Genomic DNA, 23,282 nt, shown 5'->3' with positions numbered 1-23,282 from the left:
GAAAAGTGGATTTTGAGGGGTACAGACCATATAGCTCCATTCATTCTGCACTGGCCTGTGAGCGCCCTCATGTGGAACCAGAGTGGAACTGCAACCAGTTCAGAAGCCGGAAGTATCGAGAGAGCGCAACCTCTGCCCTTTAAATTCTCCTGCTCCGCTCCTGAACAGAGGGGGCGCTGTACTGTAGTTCATACTGGAAAAATACCACACTGTTCAGCCAGACATCATATCAACAAAGACTGCAGCCTGGGTGCCCACGCGTTTCTCCGTTATATTGAAAAAGTAAAAAGCCACCTAGTAATGAATTTCAGATAGCACTGCAACGTTTAAGAACTACCAGTGTCATTTTAAAGACAACAGTCTGTTCAGTCCATCAAAAAGCGCTTCAAGCTCGCTGTGACAATGTCGACTGCCATGGACTTCCATTCTCAGATTGCCTCCATCATGGAGGTGCTGGCTAACGCGGCCGTTGCAGAAATTTGTAAAGTTGTGGACGACGGATACGCGGTGGTTCATCTGGAGATGTCCCGGAGTCAGAAGGAGAACGAGGTTCTGCGCAGGAAAATCAAACTGCTGGAGCTGCACATCGCCAGGTACCGAGCGGAGAGAGTGAAGGGATCGGAGGGCTCTCTCTGCAGCCGCTTCGCCGGGGTCCGTCTCCTCAACCGGCAGAATAGGGCCTCACTGGCAGGTAGCCTACTGTATGTAACGTTCACACCTGGAGCTCACCGCCGGTGTTTCAGGTTGACTGTTAAATAGTGTTTAGATAATTAAATGGTATTTATTTAGAAGCGGGCTGGTTGGTTAGTTAGCTAACGCTAGCTTGCTAATTCCACCAAGCATCCATGCTACATAAATAAGCCGGACAGAGTAGTCCGTCGTCTGGCGATAGAAACCCTGCTTTCCCCGTACTGTTGGCTCGGCGCTCCACAGCCTAAGTCCACAGGTTCAAATTAGTTTTGCACCAAATGTATCGCAAGAAGTGTTGTAAAAGTCGAGGCGCACATTCTTCACTTTGTGATGCGAGAGAGCACATACGTGAAGTTGTAGTGACAGACTCGAGAGGTTGTAATCACTGAGTTGTATGGAAAATGGACCGGAGGGAAAAAGTCTACGAGTAAATGTTGCACAAGTTTGCAGCTGTCATTCTGTTTATGTAAATGCCAATCTACACATTTCTGAATATTTTTTTCTGTGACTTCATATTCAGAATACAGGTGTGTGGACATGTTCTAGGAGTGCACATTTTAACTTACAAGTTCAGATTGTTTGTTCTGCAAGTTCTCACATCCTATTCTACAAGCTCTCACATTTTGCACCATATTTCCCTTCTTAATGTTTTTTTTTTTTAAATCAACCTGGACCCCATTTCCCCATGCATCTGTGTCTATTAGACTGATGTGAACAAAAATCTTTGAATTTGGTCCAGTATTGAGCGAGATCTCAGTGACAGGCCTGCTCGGGCCGAGCTGTAATGTAACCTAATGGGGCAATTGTGCACCCTCGATTTTTGTCCACTAAAAGGGATTGTTTTTGCCACTGACAGGCTCAGATTGTTATTAAAAGTGTCTGACAACATTATCGATCTCATGAGGTGACTTTTTGTCCCATGACAGAAATTCTAGGCTTGTTATCTAAAAGATTTTCAGTGTCGTGGCTCAATATTTAAATGATTTCGACAACGTGGATGAGGTCATTATAATTGAATGGCCGTCCGTATTCATTTGAGCCAGAGTTTACGGATGAAGAGCGGACGAGGGGAGAGAGAGAGAGGCTGCAGCTGTGGAGTGTTTGATGCGGTCAATAGGCTATAATACCTCCATGGTTTCGTGTTATCTATATCACCATAAACCTGGGGGGTTTTATTTTAAAATGTGTTTTATTTTGTAAAGTATCCGGCTGCACTGTGGCCTTCCTGTATCTGTCTGGCTTGACACTAGAAATAGAGGAGTCGCTGAAACGATCGCGTAGCACGCGGCCGTAGCGCGCGGCCGTAGCGCGCGGCCGTAGCGCGCGGCCGTAGCGCCTGATGGCAGCCGGTGGGGCCGGACAGATTGGATACCGAAATGAAAATAGCTCTGCTTCACGGCGTTTCACACCGCTTCCATGTGTGGTGTGTTTCTGGCGTTCTCTGCCTGCTGCCTCTCTCTTCATCCGTATACTTCTGGCTCAAATGAATACGGGCGGCCATCGAATTATGACCTCATCCACATTGTCGAAATCGTTTAGCCTAAATATTTAGCCACTGAAAACATTTTAGATAACACAAGCCTATAATTTCTGTACTCCAAAACAACAAACTCCCGGAACGCCTTTTACCTCGACTCGCGTTCCACTCTCCACACCGCTGTCTTCGGACAAGAAGTCACCTCATGAGATCGATAATGTTGTCAGACACTTTTAATAACAATCTGAGCCTGTCAGTGGCAAAAACAATCTCTTTTAGTGGACAAAAATCGAGGGTGCACAATTGCCCCATTAGGTTACATTACAGCTCGGCCCGAGCAGGCCTGTCACTGAGATCTCGCTCAATACTGGACCAAATTCAAAGATTTTTGTTCACATCAGTCTAATAGACACAGATGCATGGGGAAATGGTTGATAAAAACCGAAATTACCCTTTAACCAATTATTCTCCTTCTATTGGTCCACCAGGCCCTTCTCTGCAAGGCAGGACCAGGTTTTTGAACCGAGACCCGGGGACTCAGCAGTCTGTGCAGAAGATCCAGCCTATCAACGTGGACCAGGATCCTGACCAGGAGGTCGTCACCACCACCAAAACTGAGGTAGTTATTCCAACAGAGGAATGATATCACACTGTTCATTTTATTTAATTTCTCTGGTGGCTGGCGTAGCCTACTGTACCACGACACAGGAACACAGCTGTGACCTAGTGTGCCACGGCCGGAGCACGGCGGCCCGTGCTCCACACCAGACAAGCAAGCCGCTGCGATTCCTTAAAATATCCCCCAGAGCTCCGTTAAGCGTGCGCGCATGCAACATGGCAAGCTGAGGCAACAGTTCATTGCCTGTTCATACAGGTCATTGACTATAAGGTATAGGTTTGTACAGAGAGCGCGTGCAGCAGGATAGTTTAGCAGGACATTTGGTCTGTGTGCTCTGCTTCCCGTCACCGAGGGCGTGTGCCGGCTGCTAAGTGACACGCGTGCGCTCCAAATCACTTTCTACTAATCTTTTACATCCCTGCAGCACCTAGCATATGCATAAGAAGCTACTCTTTTATGTCTGTCTTATTCGGATGCACGTTTTCGTACAAAAAGGATCTTTACCAGTGTTTGGGGAAGTTACTTTTAAAAAGTAGTGTTTGCTCGTTACTCGTTACTTCTTAAAAAAGTAATCTGTTACTTTACTTAGTTACCCCCTATGGAGGGTAACTTTTTACTTTACTCGTTACTTTTAAAAGCAGGCGTCTCTGGCAGAGACTGAAGTTAATTATACCAAAACTATATTTATTTATTTTATAACTATATACCCGAGTCCAGCGGCGTTACACGGTGTTAGTGTATTCTATGTAATGTCTGTATCGACTTGTACCGGTCGCGCAGCCACGATGGTCCGTGCATTGTCGTAGACACATGCAGCCTCTTTTCTGGAAATCCTTGCGTGTCCGTGCAACCGACACAAGTCCACAGCGTGTATGTATGAGGCCGTCTCCACCGCATCCATCTGTGAGGTTGTCAGCTTTGTGTCTGCCTGGCTCAGAGCGCCGTCCAGCAAAAAAGCCACAAAGCTTAAAACGCTCTCAAAAGTTAGCGTTGGCTGCTTCTCGCTTGCCATGATCACTCTGCTACCAGCCTCTGTCACGTCCCGTGTGGAGCTTGTGAGCGCGCAGCTGAGAAAGCAGTGTCGCTGTCAAATCTGTCCCTAGGAAAAGTAACGCTGCGCCGAATTGAAAAAGGAACTACGGTTCGTTAGCAAATTTTTAGTAGTGGCGCGTTACACTACTTTTTACCCCAAAAAGTAGTTGCGTTACTGTGACGCGTTACTTTGTAACAGAGATGGGGACTCGAGTCGCACTTAAGTCGCACAAACGGCTGACTTCAGACTTGACTCGGACTCGACCCTAAAGACTTCAGACTCGAGACTCGTCAACAACCTGTTTCCATGCAATTATTGCTTTTTAAATCAAAATGTATTCATGTATTTCTATTTTCTTTTATTGGCGCCTATACGGGGAAACGTATAACGAGCTGTATGTCCCCTGTCCTTTGCCATAATGTGCAACGTAACGCATGCGTTATGCATTATGTGCGCACACTCACATAAAACAAAATACATTGATATGGCGACACCCAATCCTCCTGGAGTTGTGCCTTTTGTCATTAGTTTTGCTTTCAATAACTTGGTAAACAGTGGCAGTAAGCTAACAGCTACATGCTAGGTGTGTGGGACCAAGATAAATGATGCCGGATCAACACCGTCAGACTTCATCAGGCATCTCAAAACGCACCCAGATAGGTCAGTCACTCACACGCTAATGTGAAAGAGACGTTACATTTAGCATATATCGTCACAGGTAACAAGCTAACCATCGCAAAGTGTTGTGCTAATGCTGAGAACAGGCACATTGTATATTATAATTAGTAGTTGCTGAGGCTAAGAAATCCATGGCGCACAGGAGGCGGGACGCACGGATCCATCTCCCCAGGAACAAACGCTGGATCGGGGGGGGGTAAACTCATGTGGTGCGTAATTGATCCCGTGGATGATTTGTAGGCTATTAAATGAACAAGGTGTACCTGGTCCACCAAACACTGGGCCGTCTTGACTGTCTTAATTCTGCACATATTTCTGTTACTGTAGTCCTATTTACTATTTCATTATTCATCCATGCGTGGCGCAGCAGATCCGTGCGTACTGTCACCTGCTGTGGAGACGCCGGCCTCACTAACCTCTCCTCCTCTGAGTCGGGTCTCCCTCGCGCTGGACTCAGTTTCACTGAGCCTACTAACACTTAGAAAATAAATAAATGGCATTACATCAGTGAGTTCAAACTGCTTATTGTGCGTAATTTGGACTGACACTGAGATGCATGTTGTTCTGTAACTGGTGTGGCGCTGCCACTTTTCTCTTGATTTCCACAAGAGACGTTACATTTAGCATATATAATCACAGGTAACAAGTTAACCATCGCAAAGTGTTGTGCTAATGCTGGGAACAGGCACATCGTATCTTTATAGTTGTATCCATATGATGTGACAGACTTAGGTTAATATTTCACCAGGTCCGAGGTCTAGAGGGATGTGTTAAGTAGACCCCATAAAGTATCCTACAGCTGATGTTGATACTGGACTGTCTGGATGGAGCTACAGGACATGTTTTGAATTCATAAGATTTAACAATACAGTGTTAGGGACAGATCAGATAACCAGAGACTTGAGACTTGACTTGAACTTGCCCCTCAAAGACTTGAGACTTGACTTGGACTTACAAAAAATGACTTGTGAACATCTCTGCTTTGTAACGCCTTACTTTGTAACGTGTTACACCCAACACTGATCTTTACACACATTATCAGAGCTGAATATTTGATGACTGCAGGGTTATATTTTATGTTTACAATGCTCATTTACATTTAAAAGGGTTGTAAATCTGGTTATTCAAGTTAATTGTAGCAAACCATAGTCAACTATTCAAATAAAACGTAATTTTTCACAAAATAGTGGCTAGTGAAGCTGCTGAGTGGCTAGTAGCTGTGGCTGGTGAGCAAAGTTGATGTCAAGCCCTGGTTGTCTGTCTGCCTTCACTGTATATTGATGCTAAAAAGCTGCAGCTGGACCTAGATACCCCAAGCCAATGAAGCAGATGTGAGCTTCATATCTCAGGAAAAGTTGTAGGAACAATTCCTCTGAAAATGAAATGAATACTATAATACTATTTTGAAGTTTTGTTATCAAACTGAAAATATGAAATGAACTTCTGTCTCATGTATGAACTGAACATACTTACATACATACATTTTTATAGTTTTGAAAATAACAAAACAAAACCCCCCAAAACGTAATATCTTTTGGACAGAAACACAAATCTGAAGAAATATAGATATATGGACTTTCATTTAAAATAATGTTTTGTTACTATTTTATACTATTATTTTATGTAACAAATGGGTGTTAAAAAAAGGATTTAATATTGTATTCAAAGATAACAATAATTGTCAAGTTTTTGTGTTGTACAAATCCTATTTTTAATGTAAACTGGAATATTAGTATTAGAATAAGGGCAAAAAACTGAATATTATGTGCATGTAAATGTAGTTGTGTGTGTGTGTTCCAACACACTCCTCGAAATTCAGGATTTCATTGCTGCTATCTTTCTCCATCATGCCTGCAGCAGCAGGATGTGTTAGGAGGAAGTGGCAGCTTGATGATAAGTAACAGTGCTGCAAAGGGTCAAAATAGTAGCTGTTAGGCACGACGCAAAGCCGAGTGAAGTGTAAAATAAATTAATAAATGCCAGCATGCGATTTTAATTAAAAAAAAAAAAATCGTCGGCCCTTAATCGCATCGTGATTAAGGCGTTAACGCTGACAGCCCTAATATATATATATGTATAAAATCAGTTTGTCCTCTCAGTCAGCAGAACCTGAGGAGGAGGTGGGGGAGCTGCTGATCGTTAAGGTGGAGGGAACGATGGAGACCGGAGCCACCAACCACGAGGTGCCAGTAGACGCCTGCACCGGCAGCAGAGGAGACGCCTACACCGCCACATCACTCCCCGCTGCCTCGCCAGACGCCAGACACCGCAGCGAAACGGAGGTCAGTGGATCTGACATCGTCACCTTTGTTGTCGACAGGACAGCTGAAACTGACAGCAGCAGCAGTGACACAACCCACAGTTCCCAGCTGGAGCTAGCAGGAAGTGATGTCAGAGCATGGGAGAGGGAGCCGCTGAGCTCAGATGCTAGCATGACGCCAAGCTGGGAAGCCTTGCCAGCTTCTTGTGATGACGTAACGGACGGCAGGAGAGATAACAAGGCGGCATTAGACACCTCCGAGTCCTCCCTGTCAGATGTGGTAGTCGTTGATGGCGGGGGGGTGTCACAGCAGTGGGAGTGGTCAGCTGTAGACCAGACACAGAGAGAAGCAGACAGAGGCAGACATGAAAACACTACATCAACCATGATTCAGGAATCAGCAGGACACGGGTCCGTGCAGGTGCAGTCCTCTGTGCAGGCGTGGTCTGTTCTCCCTCGCGATGACACGCCAAGAACATCCAGTGGAGCAACCACTTTGAGCATCAACTCCTCCGTGAGCCACCAATTCAATTCAATTCACCACAGCCACAATCACCACAAGCCCTTCTCCAGCAGCTTCCACCTGGCTTTCTACCACGCCGTCACCATGGAGCGCCCGTACGGCTGCACCAGCTGTACCAAGCGCTTCTTCCTGGAGTCGGACCTGCAGAAGCACATGGCCAGGCACACCAGGGAGAAGCCCTTCACCTGCACGCTGTGCGGCAAGAGCTTTGTGTGCCAGAGCCAGCTGGAGATCCACCACAACGTGCACACCGGGGAGAGGCCCTTCAGCTGCTCCGTCTGCAACCGACGCTTCTCCCATCCCAGCAACCTCAAGAGGCACCAGAAGATCCAGCACCTAACACAAAGACCAGACCTCCCACAGCACTGCCGCACCAAAGATTTACAGCCAGGGGTTTTCACTGAAGAGGGCTAGACAAGGTTTTTTTGGGGAGCGTGCTTATGTTCCCACAGCCCTATGTTCCCACATTTCTAAGATTTTTTTTTTTTTTTTTTTCACTGAAAATTAGGCCCTATTTTCCCACAGCCCTAAATTTTTTTTTTTTAAAATTAGGCCCTATGTTCCCACATTTCTAAGATTTTCTTTTTTTTTTTTCACTGAAAATTAGGCCCTATATTCCCACAGCCCTAATTTTTTTTTTTTCAAAATTAGGCCCTATGTTCCCACAGCCCTAAGATTTTTTTTTTTTTTCAAAATTAGGCCCCATGTTCCCACAGTTCCCACATTTCTAAGATTTCTTTCCAAAATTAAACCCTATGTTCCCACAGCCCTAAGATTTTTTTTCAAAATTAGGCCCTGTGTTCCCACATTTCCTTTTTCATAAATTTGTATCTAACTTTATCCCCCTTTCTCCCAATTTGGTAGCCAAACACCCAACCTATTATCCAGTAGCAATGGACTACAGATGGAATGTAACCCTAACCCTAACATAGGGCCTACTTTTAAGAAAAATCATAGAAATGTGGGAACATAGGGCTGTGGGAACATAGGGCTGTTTTACTACAGCTACAGTTTCACTTTTAAACACTGAGGGTTATGCCTTATGATAAATTTGCTCTTTGCTCACCGCTGAGGTAGGGCACAGTGCAGAGCTCACACATTCGCTGAAGCAATGCTCAGTGCAGGTATAGCTTCATCATAAACAGCTAAGCTAAGTTTAGCATTAGATTTAGTGAAGTTCGTAAAAATTCCTAATCACAAACACTGTAGCCCAGGAGTCCCAACTCAACATCTTGTGGTTCTATGCACTGTCGGACTTAAAAATATAATGTATAAACTAGTATCATATATGATGAAACTGATGAGAAAATGAATAAGGAATTTTACTGTGAAAAGATTAACAAGCGTCTGTCACACTCACATTGGACCCTATCTTGCACTCAGCGCAATTGACTTTGTACACCGACGCATGTATCATTCCTATTTTGCACCCGACACACAGCAGACTTTTCCCTCCACAGACTCACGGCGGTAAATTAGGGAATGAACTTGCCCCCCCCGGGGACGGTTCAGCAAAAAGAGGAGGCATGTTCCAGCGCAAACGTTCCCTAGTGCTATTTTGCCGTTTCAGAAAACAGTGCTCTATCAAAAAAGTGACTTGAGTAGAAGTTGAAGTGCTCTTTAAGCACCACACTTAAGTGATAGTACTAGCAAAATACAGACACACTAGCAGCTAGCAAAATACAGACACACTAGCAGCTAGCAAAATACAGACACACTAGCAGCTAGCAAAATACAGACACACTAGCAGCTAGCAAAATACAGACACACTAGCAGCTAGCAAAATACAGACACACTAGCAGCTAGCAAAATACAGACAAACTAGCAGCTAGCAAAATACAGACAAACTAGCAGCTAGCAAAATACAGACAAACTAGCAGCTAGCAAAATACAGACAAACTAGCAGCTAGCAAAATACAGATAATAGCAGCTTCACATCACAGGGTAAAACGGTTAACATTCAGTACTCATTGCAGACTGAAACAACTCAGGAATAGCTTAATCTGCTGCAACAATGGCTAAATAGACAGATTACAAACTTACATCGTCTCTGACTTCTGAACAGGCAACCATAATGAAAAGAAACGCGAGGCGATCTCCGGGATTTATTATTATTTATTGATAATTAGCGTACATAACTAACGTAGCCGTAACTACACACACTGTAACGTACAGTCTCCGTAGCGTGAGGAATTCACAACAATGTATCGGAGTAAAAGTATTAAACTTATCGAAAATATGTACTCAAGTAAAAGTGGAAGTAGGAGAAAAAAATAACAGATACAGCCTTTTAGTACTTAAGTACAGTAGTGAAGTAGTACTATGCATCTCTGCACTCAACCCAAACGCCCCAGCAGCAGCATGGGAGAGGAGAGACAGAAGAGCTGCATCGTCTATAGTGAGGTCATCTCGGTCTAATGTTAGACTACATTGCAAAAATATCACCATGCATTCATAACCTCGTGATTCAGTGAGAGTGAGCCCAAAACATCGCAAAGTATGTTTTTGTGACATTTCTTCGCCCGTGGATGTATTAAGGGCGTGCGCCTAGCAAATCTGGCATTATAATAGCAATCTGCCATGGAACAAGCGCGCCTGCTTCTAAAGGGATAACGCTCTGATTGGTTTATTGCACGTTACGCCCAAACCACACCGATGAGTAATGTAGCTACTTCAGACCAACCCATTTTAGATTTGCAAGAGTCATTTCTCCCGCCGGTATAATGGCAACAGCACCCGAGATCTGCCCACAAAGCTACTTGCATTTGGCGTTTGATACTTGCGTTGCAGAGCGTTAAAATAGGGCCCTCTGTGTCATAAACGACGAAACAAGTTTCTTCCTTTCCAACTGTCCCTCTTCATCAGGTGCCAAAGGTCACACACTATTTCTGGAACAGACACTGACTGTAAAGACAGGGATTGGGTATCTTTGTCTTTGAGTGCTTTAGTGCACTGAGAATATTGGCATCAGGCTTTTTTTCTTTCTTAGATTTCTATTTTCTATCTAATTAATAAAGATTTGACTGAAAGAGGAGTTTTCTAGTGAGAATGCTGTTCTGTTTTCTAATGAGTTAGAATTCTATTGTTTTCCAATGAGAATTCTGTTTGTTCTTTCCTCATATTAATCAATCAGTTTTATTGGCCCAGTATACTTGCCTAAATAAGGAATTTGACGTTGGTAGGTGTTAACTCTACACATTCAACAGATAGACATTAACCAAGTATGATTACAGTTGTGATGGTACTGTCTACCAAATGAAAATAAAGATTATACATACTGATGTGGACATGGATACTGCATGGGAGCAGTAACTGTTCTAGTGTCCCCTGGATTCATCACATCAGATGTAACTGAATGCCATTTAATGTATCCTTTTAATCAGAGCTATTAGCTCACCAAAGAGAGGGGGGGGTTTACATGTGTACTGATGTATACTGTACATACAGTGTAGTGTAAATAAACATTTTATTTGTATGGCGTTGTGGTTTACTGTTTTAGTCACAGTGGAATGCATTTCTTTTCAGCAGTTAAAAACATGTACACAAAGTAAATCTTAATGAAATAATTTGATTCTATCTAGCACATAGAGCTTACACAATGACTCCTATATTAAATAATGCGTATTACTGTGTGAGAGCCTGGTGGGTTCTTTGTGTCAGCTAAAAGCCTGCCTCCTCTTTCCAGGGCCAGAGATGTCTGAAAAACACGAGCAGCGCTCAGCGCAAGGTGGAAAAGATGCATGAAGTGCAAGGTATCAGTCTGTTCTTCTGTCACACCGTTCAATCACTCCAACCCACACCAAACTACTGCACACCCCAGCTCTCCAATTAGTTTAAAGTGGCATCATTACCAAACTGTCCATGTTTACCTCCTCAGCTGTTCTGTGATTAATTCTATGGAAGCATATAAGAGAGACAAGTATTTGAATTTTAACAGCCACTGAATACTTAATATTGGAGTATTTTACTCTGAAAACCATGTATCTGAATGTATTTGTTCTGAATTCACCTCTTTTTAAATGAAAAGATATTTCTCGCTATTTCAGGAGCTGAATTTGAAGAAAAAAATGTATTCAATGGTCACAAAATCAGATTAAAAAATTTTAGTTTCAGAATTGAAAAAAAAAGATTCAGATTGCTCAAATTGGATTGGTCAAATTCAGATTTAAAAATTAAAGTTGAAATAATTGACATACCAACATCTGGGCTACCCAGGACAGGGTAGAATTAATATTTCCCTCAGGATGAATAAAGTACCTACCCATCCATCCATCCATCCATCCATCCATCCATAACTTTACATCTGAAGCATTTAAAGTCTCTATTTGTCCGTTGTTTATTTCTAAAGAAACACGACAACGTATAAAAGGCTCCATTACCTTGTACCTCACGTTATGGCTCCGTAGCAGACGTTTTTATAACAATAGGCTAACGATTGGGTCATAACCACGAGACTTACTGTCTCATAGTAGAGGAATTACTGTATAGTACAGGAGAAGCTCTCAGGCAACCGGGGGGACGTGGAGGCATACAGTCAAAATGACAAAATAATCAGAATACTTAATACATACCAAAAGTTGCTCCTGCTCCTACGCTCATGGACAGCTCCTACTCACGCTCTCCATCTCTGCTAGATTGGGAATGATTGAGATTTCTCTTGGCACAGCTACCAGAAGACTTCCAACTTTCAGACAGGTTGCTCACGTCACATCTACGTCTTCAAGCTCAGTTGGAGGCTGCTCAGTAACGCTCAGTAATCACCGGGAAAGAGCTTCTAATGTCCTTCACTGGTCCATTCTTTTACTGTCTATGGATTTTTACATCTAACTACCTGTTTTCTCCAAATAAGTTAATATACAGCATAGTATGATATATATCAACATCATGCTGGAAATAAAAATGTGCAGAAAAAGAAGCTTTTAATATATCTTTTGTGTGCGTGAATAAATCCAACCGCTCCATGACAGATTTTCACTTTCCATGATCTGTGACCGATGGAGGAGCATCCTGGCGCCAGGGATTTCAACCTTTAACTGAAAATGTCTGGTAAAATGAAAATCTTAAGTGTGGGTGCACTTTGAAATAGTAAAAGATGATCCAAAGTAAGATGCAAGTTGTGTGCCACCACCCGATACAGAAGCACAGCCGTGATCCGTCCACCCCAATGATCACCAAATCCTGCACACCAGACCAGCAAGTCGTGGCGATATATGCAACGAGGCAACGTTTGTGACAAGAGGATTGTAAAAAAACTAAGTATAGAGCACGCCAGCAGGACAGACTTTTGCGCGTGCCAGCTGCTGACTGCTTGAATGACACGCGAGCACGCCCTTCAAACCACTTCTACACCCCTGCAACACTTATACAATAAGAAGCTACTCTTTTTATGTCTGTGTCCTTTACACACAACCTTATCACATCTGAATATTTCATCATGGTAGTCGGCCCCTCAAATAGTTGAACTGCACAGGGTAATTCATAAACTTCAATCTGGTTTTCGCAAATTGTATTCCACTGAACCAGCTCCTTACGGTCTTAAATGATGTTTTGATGGTTGCAGATGCTGGAGATTTTTATAGGACCTTAGCGCCGCATTTGATACTGTTGACCACCATATTGTAATCGACAGGCTAAATGACCATTTCAGGGACTGCATTGGAGTGATTCTCTGTTGTGAATTCACAACAGACAGTTGTCTTCAGTCTTGGGACCCATTTTATTCTCAATATACATGCTGTCACTAGGACAGACTGTGGGGCACAGAAGAAGAAGATATATCAGACTTGAAGGTAGATACATACAAGAAGAAAAATAAAGCATATCACTAGATTTGTCCTTTAGGTTTCTTCACTTCAATTTCCAACCACTGACCACCAACATTAGAAAATCATTTTAGAAAGCAGGATACATCTACACCATTGTAAATGGATCAGATTTGCTCACTGTTGAGGTCCCATAAGACTCACATTACAAATGATTTCTTACTGTACCTTCAGCCATTAGTTCCACTTTGATGAAAATCAGCCTGCAAGGACTTGAACATACAGTGGTGTGAGAAAGTGTTTGCCCCCTTCCTGATTTCTTATTTTTTTTGCATGTTTGTCACACTTACATGTTTCAGATCATCAAACTAATTTAAATATTAGTCAAAGTTAACACAGGTAAACACAAAATGCAGTTTTTAAATGAAGGTTATTATTAAGGGAAAACTATATCTAAACCTACATGGCCCTGTGTGAAAAAGTGATTGCGCCCTAAACCTAATAACTGGCTGGGCCACCCTCAGCAGCAACAACTGCAATCAAGAGTTTGCGATAACTTGCAATGAGTCCTTTACAGCGCTGTGGAGGAATTTTGGCCCACACATCTTTGCAGAATTGTTGTCATTCAGCCACATTGGAGGGTTTTCGAGCATGAACCAGTCCTTCCAGAAAAATGCGGAGTTTTTTTGTGATTGTTGCGGGCAAAAATCCTTGATTATGCGGCACGTTTTCTTAAAAAAATGCAATGGAATATGCGGCATATTTATGCAATTTTATGCGATGAAATTGCTGGAACTTGCAAAAACTGCGGTTTTATCGTGGCTTCATCGCGGGGTTTGCAGCTTTTTGATGATGTTCACGTTGCGTAATTACGTCACTTCGTAACATCACTTCGAAACATCACTTCGTAACGTTCCCATGGCAACAGGGGAAAATGGCTGCTCTTGTGTGAAGTAAACGCAACATTTTTCAACTTTCTGCTAAGATATATGGGACTTTTTTGCAAAATGCGGGGATTTTGAAATCATTCAAGCCCCGCATATTTTGTGCGGAAATCGGCAATTTATGCAGCGAAAGTGCGGCGTATTTGAAAAAATGCGCCCCCCCCTCATTAATATGCAGACTTTGGCTGATTATGCGTTGAATTATGCGATCGCATAATCACGTTTTTCTGGAGGGACTGATGAACTTCCTTTTTAAGGTCATGCAACAGCATCTCAATAGGATTCAGGTCAGGACTTTGACTAGGCCACTCCCAAGTCTTCATTTTGTTTTTCTTCAGCCATTCAGAGGGGGACTTGCTGGTGTGTTTTGGGTCATTGTCCTGCTGCAGAACGCAAGTTTGCTTCAGCTTGATGTCACGAACAGATGGCCAGACATTCTCCTTCAGGATTTTCAGGACAGCAGAATTCGTGGTTCCATTTTATCACAGCAAGTCTTCCATGTCCTGAAGCAGCAAAACAGCCCCAGACCATCACACTACCACCACCATATTTAACTGTTTGTATGATGTTAATCTTCTGAAATGCGGTGTTACTTTTACGCCAGATGTAATGGGACACACACCTTCCAAAAAGTTCCAAAAGTTTTGTCTCGTCAGAGTATTTTCTCAAAAGTCTTGGGGATCATCAAGATGTTTTCTGGCAAAAATGAGATGAGCCTTAAAGCGCCCATATTATGCTCATTTTCAGGTTCATAATTGTATTTTAAGGTTGTACCAGAATAGGTTTACATGGTTTAATTTTCAAAAAACACCATATTTCTGTTGTACTGCACAGCTCTCTCTCACTGCTGCAGATCCTCCTTTCAGCTGGTCTCTGTTTTAGCTACAGAGTGAGACCTCTTTTCTTCTTCTTCTTCTTCTTCGTCTTCTTCTTCTTCTTCTTCTGTACTATCTTTGATTGCACTCGCACATGTGCAGTAGCTCAGATGTAGCTCATGTCAGCTAGCTAGCTCCATAGACAGTAAAAGAAAGGCTGTTTCTCCAACTTCGGTCAGTTACAAGGCAGGATTAGCTGGGAGACTTCTTCTAAATGAGGGCGCACATGGAAGTAGTTCTTTTGGAGATTATGGTGAACTTGTGTGTGTTGTAGCAGTGCTTTGCTATTGAGAACGAGGTAGCATGTTGCTAACGCTACGAGCTAACGGTTGCGGTTAGCCGGCTCGTTTCGGCTTGTGACGTCACAAGCTGTGCCGATTTTGAACAGTTCACCCAGAGACTGAAGGCAGGACACATTCAGAAACCGTATCTCACTCAAAACAGCATGGATGGATTTTTTTCAAAGTTTGTATGCGTGTGGAAGCACCAGAGACACAAAAGAACACCCCAAATCCCAGAAAAAGTGTTTTTTTCATAATATGGGCACTTTAATGTTCTTTTTGCTCAGCAGTGATTTTCGTCTTGGAACTCTGCCATGCACTCCATTTTTGTCTCTTTCTTATGGTGGAGTCATGAACACTGTGAGGCACTGAGGTAAGTGAGGCCTGCAGTTCTTTGGATGTTGTTGTGAGGTCTTTTGTGACCTCTTGGATGAGACGTCGTTACGCTCTTGGGGTAATTTCCGTCGGCCGGCCACTCCTCAGAAGTTATGTTTTAACAGGGAGGGGTGGGCACACAGGGCCATGTAGGTTTTGGATTTTTTTTTTCCCTTAAAGGGATATTTCACCGCTGGAAAGCTGAATATATCTTTAAATTGGGTCACTTACTTAAATGTGAATTTCTTTTGTAAATTGGTGCCTTCTAGGCCGAGAAAAGCCAGGAAATGTGTTTTTGGCTCATGTGGATGAAAGACACCAAATCCCAGAATGCACTTGCTTCGCTGCTCTGAGTCCACTCCCAAGCCACGCCTATCGTTAACAGACAGACAGACAGTGAGACGGTCAACTCAACTCAACTGTGTTTTATTGTCATTTCAACCATATACACGAAACAACGTTTCACCGTGGCTCTAGTGGTTACACATTTAAAATATATAAAAACGACATACGAAACAGGCTACATTTAGCGCGCACACATTAGCTATATGCTCCGTAAAGTTCAGCTAACACATACTAGCATTAGCGCTTGGTAGGCTGTAAACAGAGCCGTACATTTGCGTGGAATGTACAATTTTCGGCATCTTAACAGTCACAAACTCCACTGCAAAAGCTGTCAAGTATTCTGGCTAGCGGCACCGCAGGCTGAAGTTCTGGTCTCCGTAGCAGGCGAAGTCTGGCACAGGTGGCTGGCTATCGTTAGCTTCCACCTAGCTCCAACTCCTACCCTTGTCCTGCTTTCCGCACACCGCTGAGGATGTCCCCTTACCGGCTAGCAATGTATCCCGGTGGTACATGTGTGCGGTAGTTTGTATGCACATAATTGTTTTTCTAAAATTTCTTCAGGATGAATAAATCTGTTTCTGCTGAGAAGCTAAGCGATGATTCAAGATGGCTGACACTCGTTTTTACCTCCGGAAGAAGCCGAGGTCCAACCCCCTATGGGCTATGCGGAAGTACTGGCTGTAGTCCTTTGCCTCTGGAAAAATGTATACCGATGACGTAAAACTATGATTTTTGCGTCATCGGTATACATTTTTTCAGAAACCACAATACAGACATCTCCCCTCTCAGGGGGACATGAGGGAGAGAAGCACGGTCATTAAAAAATACTACTGGCTTTCTACTGATACAAAGCTTAATGCTAAATCGGTGAAGTATCCCTTTAATAATAAAAACCTTCATTTAATAACTGCATTTTGTGTTTACTTGTGTTATCTTTATCTTACATTTAAATTAGTTTGATGATCTGAAACATTTAGGTGACAAACATCGGAAATCAGGAAGGGGGCAAACACTTTCTCACACCACTGTACACTAAAAGTCATCTCCATACACATTTTCAAAATGTCATTATTGTTATGTGGTGGAACAGTTGCAAGCAATATCTTCTATATCATCAGCCAAGGTTTCTGACTCACAGCAATGCACCAAACTAAGTATGTGTCCAAAATGTTTTTTTTGAATTTGTAGTTTGATTTTATGACACCATTTTAGAGGTGCAAAGAGTAATCGATTCATTGATTAGTTGTCAACTTTTAAATTAATCTCCAACTATTTTGATAATCGATTAATCGGCGTGACTCATTGTTTTTATGAAATAAGTAAAACATTCTCTGATTCCACCTTGTCTAATGTGAACATGTTCTAGTGTCTTCTCTCCTCTGGGACAGTAAACTGAATATCTTTGTGTTGTGGACAGAACAAGACATTTGAGGACGTCATCTTGGGCTTTGGAAAACACTGATACACATTTTTCACCATTTTCTGACATTTTATAGACCAAACAACTCATCCATTAATCGAGAACATTATTGACAGATTAATCAACAATTGAAAATAATTCATAATCAGCCCTACACCATTTATTATCAATGTGATGCCCATCAGCACTTTCTCACAGTTTAAAATACAGCAACTGCTCACAACTGGTTGGCAGAGATGTAAAGAACACACAGTTGTAGTTATTGAAGGGGCTGTACTGGAAATACTGACAATAAGTGGTCTGGGATTTCGTCCACGTAGCTCTCACAGACCGTTCCACAACTCGTCCAAGACGCTCTGTCACGGCCCTCGCCGGCAAACGAGGCACTCACGTGCACGTGTGGCCGGACGGCTTTCAGAAAAAGAACAGAGCAGTAGGGCTGCAACTCACCATTATTTTAATCGTCGATTAATCGGTCAGTTATTTTCTCGATTAATCGATTAGTTGTTTGGTCTATTTAATGTCAGAAAAATGGTGAAAAACATCCCAAGATGACGTCCTCCAATGTCTTGTTTTGTCCACAGCTCAGATATTCAGTCTACTGTCACAGAGGAGAGAAAAAACCAGAACATATTCACATTTAACACGCTGGAATCAGAGTTGACAACTAATCGATTAATCTTTGCAGATCTACAAAGAAGCTTGGATTACAACACACACACAGAGGGAGTGTGACTTCATTACATACTGCTACTACACATTACATAGATATTTGTTTGCTGCTCTATTAATGTACTGGCTATTGAGGACAGCCCCTTAATCATGCAGCTTCAATAAGGATGCAAGTGTTTGTAAAAAGAATACAGCAACTCTAACTCTAACTTCTAACTGTTTTCTTTGCTGTGGGCTCATCAGGTGTTACCCCAGAGAAACACAGTCCCTCCCAAACGCTGCTGGGATGGCAGGAGAGCAGCGAGACTGAAGATGGGGAGCGGCCATCTTGTTCCACACACGCAGCAGAAACCGTAGCAGGAAACTCATCATTTAGCCAAGTGAGGACAGCCCTTGCCTCCGTTTCTAAAAGGCCTCAGTGCAACAGAGACCAGACACGCCCTGCGACTAACTCCCTCCCCTATGCAGCGGAAGACAACTACGGGGGGGCGTTGTTGTCCGGGCGAGGTGGAGAGGACGGAGCTGAGGAAGTAACCCCTCTCACAGGTCAGCCGCGGCTGTGTATTCAGATCAATGAGCCACGCAGTGAAGGGATGTTTGAAGGTAATGCAGCCTACAGTCTTTCCACCTTTAACAATAACCCGGTTGCCATGGGGACAGTGAACTCCCAGCAACAGCAACCCCAGCATTCCTGGTCCGGAATCCGGCCGTCGGACAACGCCCTCTTCCCCAGTCAGAACCCCCTTCATCCAGCATCCAGCAGTCAGAACCAGGAGTGCGTGTCAGCCCAGTGCCAGCAGCCCTGCCTCCCCTACGCCTGCACCTTCTGTTCCCGCCACTACGCCCACCAGTGCCAGCTGCGCATCCACGAGCGCGTCCACACAGGGGAGAAGCCGTACCAGTGCGTCCAGTGCGGCAAGAGCTTTGGCCAGGTCTGCAGCCTCAAGCGCCACCAGATGGTCCACACAGGGGAGAGGCCGTTCCCCTGCCCCCACTGTGGGAAGCAGTTCTCCACTTCCACCAACCTGAAGGTCCACCAGAGCGTCCACACCGGGGAGAAGAGGTTCCACTGCTCCAAGTGTGGCAAGAACTTCTCCTTCCTCAGCAACCTCATCAGGCACCAGGCTCTGCACACCGCCAAGTAGAGCAAGTCACGCAGGGACCAACCCCCCTGCATGTACCTGACGGGACAAATTAACATGAACACTGGAGCTGCACAGATTAATCAATTAGTTGTCAACTCTCAAATCAACTATTTTGATAGTTGATTAATCCGTTTGAGTATTTTTAAGTTTCTAAGTAAAAAAAACTCAAACTTCCCTGAAGCTTCTTAAAGTGCTCATATTATGCTAATTTCAGGTTCATAATTATATTTAGAGGTTATATCAGAATAGGTTTACTTGGTTTCATTTTCAGAAAACACCATATTTTTGTTGTACTGCTCATTGCTGCAGCTCCTCTTTTCACCCTGTGTGTTGAGCTCTCTGTTTTAGCTACAGAGTGAGACCTCTCACTTCTGTTCCATCTTTGTTGGGAGTCGCACATGCTCAGTAGCTCAGTAAGGGACTGTTTGTTATTTATTTCAGGGGCCACCGGAGTTGTTTTGGGACCTTTAGTCAAAATAGACGTGACCCTCCCTTCACCAGCCATACATTTTAGATGACCCTCCAAAATGATTGGGAGAAAAGAGATGACCTTCCCCAACAACTTATTGTACTGGTTTGCGCTTGGCAAAGACATACAGATGGACATTGTTTTTTTTACAGCCATGACATATGTGTCTAAACCTCTGTTTCTGATCTGACACATCCCACTCCTCTGTTATGGTGGGGGGGCCATTTCAGTAGATTTACTCACTGACATTGTTGTGGAAACACAATAAGCATGGACACTTCCTGCATTACTGCATTACTTCAAATACTAAGTTACTCATCTAGTAAACTAGTATTCACATGAAATAAAACAATAAAACATTGAGACCATTCAGCAAAGCACACTGGGTAATTCAACACTGGTTGCTATGGACTCGTCACTAGGCTTCCTCAGTCATTGTATATTTTAGCATATAGGTAAAGCTATATTTTATCCAAAACATTATCCAAAACTCCATTTCTCAGACGAGTGTCAATTTGGGAGCTTGCATGTTACCACTCCTTCCTTCTCAAATGCCTTTAAAAGGCTGTCGTTTGCACATTTTCACAAATAATCACCGGGACTGAAAGTATACCTCCCGTCTCATGCCTTCCCGGCTGCCGCCTGGAGCTGTCTGCGGCGCGAGTTTCGGCTTTTCAAAATAAAAGCTTGCGTCTGGTCAGCTACGTTTTCGTACGGTGTTTTGGATGTTTTTGAACTAAACAGTACGGCAATCATGCTAATGAATACAATATTGTTTTCAGCAGATGTCATAGTTACAACACGATTGAGCTAGCAGTTTTGTGTTTATATGTGCGAGCGGGATTTATTCAGTTTGAGACATCCCACGGTCTCTAAGCTACAGGTCTGGCTGACAAAACAGGGAGGAACCCATCTGCTAGCGATAGGGGCCGAGACTCGGAGAGCTACATGGAGCTACATGGATAAATACGCACCAAACAAGCCACTTTGAAATGTTGCTCTTCTCATGAATACAAAAGTTGGGTGACCCTCCCCCTTTGACTAAAAAAAATGTGATGACCCTCCCATCAACAAAGAATAAAAAGACATGACCCTCCCCTATTTTCCTCCGGTGGTCCATTCCATAAATACCGAACGGTCCCTAACTTGAGCTAGCTAGCTGTTTCTCCAACTTCAGCCTGTACAAGGCAGGATTAACGAGGGCGCACTTCCAACTTTGTGTGGAATACCTGCAGAACAGGGACATGTAAGTAGTTCTATACCATTTATTTTGTAGATTAGGGTGAATTTGTGTGTGTTGTAGCAGTGTTTTGCCATTGAGAACGAGCTAGCATGCTAACGGTTAGCCCCCTAGCCCCCTCGTCTCAGCTAGTGACGTAGAAAGCCGTGCAGATGTTGACCAGCTGACTCGGAGACTGAAGGCAGGACACATTCAGAAACCGGATCTCACTCAGAACAGCATGGATGGTTGTTTTCAAAGTTTGTATGCGTGTGGAAGCACCAGAGACACAAAATAACTCCCCAAAACCCAGAAAAAGGGATTTTTAAAAACAAATATGGGCACTTTAAATGTCATTATTTTCAAATGTTTCTCTCCTCTGTGACAGTGAACTGAATATCTTTGAGTTCTGGACGAAACAAGACATTTGAGGACGTCATCTTGGACTTTAGGAAACAATGATATACATTTTTTCTGACAAATTATAGACCAAACAACTCATTGATTAATCAAAACAATAATAAAAAAGAATTGTTAGTTGCAGCCCTAATGATGACAACACAACCATCCACATTTGTTTTATGACATTAAACGGTTCATGTGTTTATATTATAGTGTCAACCCTCTGTGGATAGATGAAATATGTCTGGTCTTCATTTCAACAGCATTTACATTTACATTTAGTGCCATTTCATGTACAAGTATGATGACGGTGAGGTTGGGAAGTACGCCTCCATGTTAATCTGTTTTTCTTTGGATTCACTTTGTTTGGAAAGTCTTGGACAGCATCTGGTCATTGAAAGGATATCTGACAGCTGGTTGACATAAGCCTTCCTGTAGTTCCTGAATCAGGTTCAGTTTTGAAAAGATTTGATGAAAAATGAGCGATGTACTTGGATCGTTTCTAACCTGCAGAGTGACAGGCTTTGGAGCTGATGGTGGGGTGTTGACAGCTGAGGAAACACGTCTGTCCTCATCATGTCACGTCATGTAAACATGTGTCTGTCTCAACAAACGAAATGTAACTTACATGTGCTCATCTAGTTGCTTCTTAAACGGACTAACTGATTTCATAAGCTGCGGAATAGATGAGGTGATACTCAGTGAATTAATCACAATACTTTAACGTGGAGTTATTTCATCCAGAAATCACATTAAAAAGAAAAAGGGGAAACAAGAGAAAATAGTGAATCAATCACTACTCTACTTCCATTTATAAATTGAAGTGGAAGTAAACTGAATGCTCTACCATGTTCCCCAGTTCTCATAGGGAATGAATTGAATCGCTCCTCCCTGCCGTTATTTCAGCTGTCTGTGGAAATCCAGCGTCTCCAACTGTGTCGGTCTGCTTGCTGAGCAGTGTTTTAACGTAAGAGTACTGTACAGTTATGGGATGGAAAACGATGAGCTCAATAACACTATAAAGCTCTGTAGAGCTGAAGGTAACTGCAGAGAGGGGTGATCACTTTCTGTGGGTTTGTCACTTTGAGCTATAGTTTTGATATTACACAGCTGTGTAATCCATTGTTAATATAAAAAATATTGGTTAGTGCGTTTTATTTTTTCATTTCATTTCATTTTTTCATTTTATATTGTGTTGGCATTTTCAATTAGGTGGATTTGTGAGGACTATGGTTAACTGCTCCTCAGATCTCTGCAGGGTAAATCCAGACAGCTAGCTAGTCCATTTCTGCAGAGTTTAGCACCGCCCACAACGATTCTGATTGGTTTAAAGAAATGCCAATAAACCAGAGCACGTTTTCCTTTCATCCAGGAATGCTGTGTGGACTAGCCAGACCCTCCTTCAGCGCTCTTTGGAGGAGGGTCTGGCAAAGCGAGACTAGCAGTTGTCAGACAGGTACAGGAAGTGTTGGACAAACAGAAGTCAGGACAAATCTGACGGCATGGCTACAGCATCCACCTCTGTTATCTGTGTCAGCCATGTTTCAACCATTCCTCCGCCACCTCTCCTCATCATCATCATCATCATCATCATCAACCAGAGTTAATACTGACCAACAGGGCCAACCACCCCCTCCCCAGTTAACACAGTGCACATTCCTTTCTCACCGTTTTGATTTGTATAACAGCCCACTCAAACTAGAAAATGACTCAAATATGGTCACAAACTATATAACTGTTATGAGGCCAGGATTCACTTGACTAGGACATTCCCTTTAAAGACTGATTTCCCCATTCAGCATCTATCTGAGATTATAATTTTAAAAAAATACGTCCGTTTACTTTTTTGTGTGCTACAAATGCAGAAATTTATCTTTGGCTTACATGTGCAAAGTGTGCTATTAAAAATGATACATTAAAACACATATCACATCCAGACAGGACACATTAAAACACATTTGCATCAAAATACACAATAGAAGCTACATAAAAGGAGCACCAGGTACTCCATGGTGAGGACTTCTCCTGTCAGTGTAACGCTGAAATCAAATAGTAAAAGAGTTAACATTTTACAATGAAAATGTGACACGTTG

General features: G+C 43.0%; 1 protein-coding gene across 1 annotated transcript; it reads left to right on the top strand.

Annotated features, from left to right (window-relative positions):
• The first annotated feature begins 209 nt into the window (after positions 1-209).
• On the top strand, positions 210-21,394 carry LOC144528772 (uncharacterized). Its single transcript, XM_078267596.1, has 5 exons — positions 210-691; positions 2,656-2,786; positions 6,597-6,779; positions 10,966-11,032; positions 18,198-21,394. Exons 1-5 carry the CDS (start codon positions 403-405, stop codon positions 19,097-19,099), a joined length of 1,572 nt encoding a protein of 523 aa, XP_078123722.1. The 5' UTR covers positions 210-402; the 3' UTR covers positions 19,100-21,394.
• Positions 21,395-23,282: the final 1,888 nt, after the last annotated feature.

The sequence above is a fragment of the Sander vitreus genome, chromosome 2 (assembly GCF_031162955.1).
Source record: "Sander vitreus isolate 19-12246 chromosome 2, sanVit1, whole genome shotgun sequence".
NCBI classification, from domain to species: Eukaryota; Metazoa; Chordata; class Actinopteri; order Perciformes; family Percidae; genus Sander; species Sander vitreus.
The sequence above is the reverse complement of the archived record's forward strand: the minus strand, read 5'-3'. Positions and strand labels throughout refer to the sequence as shown.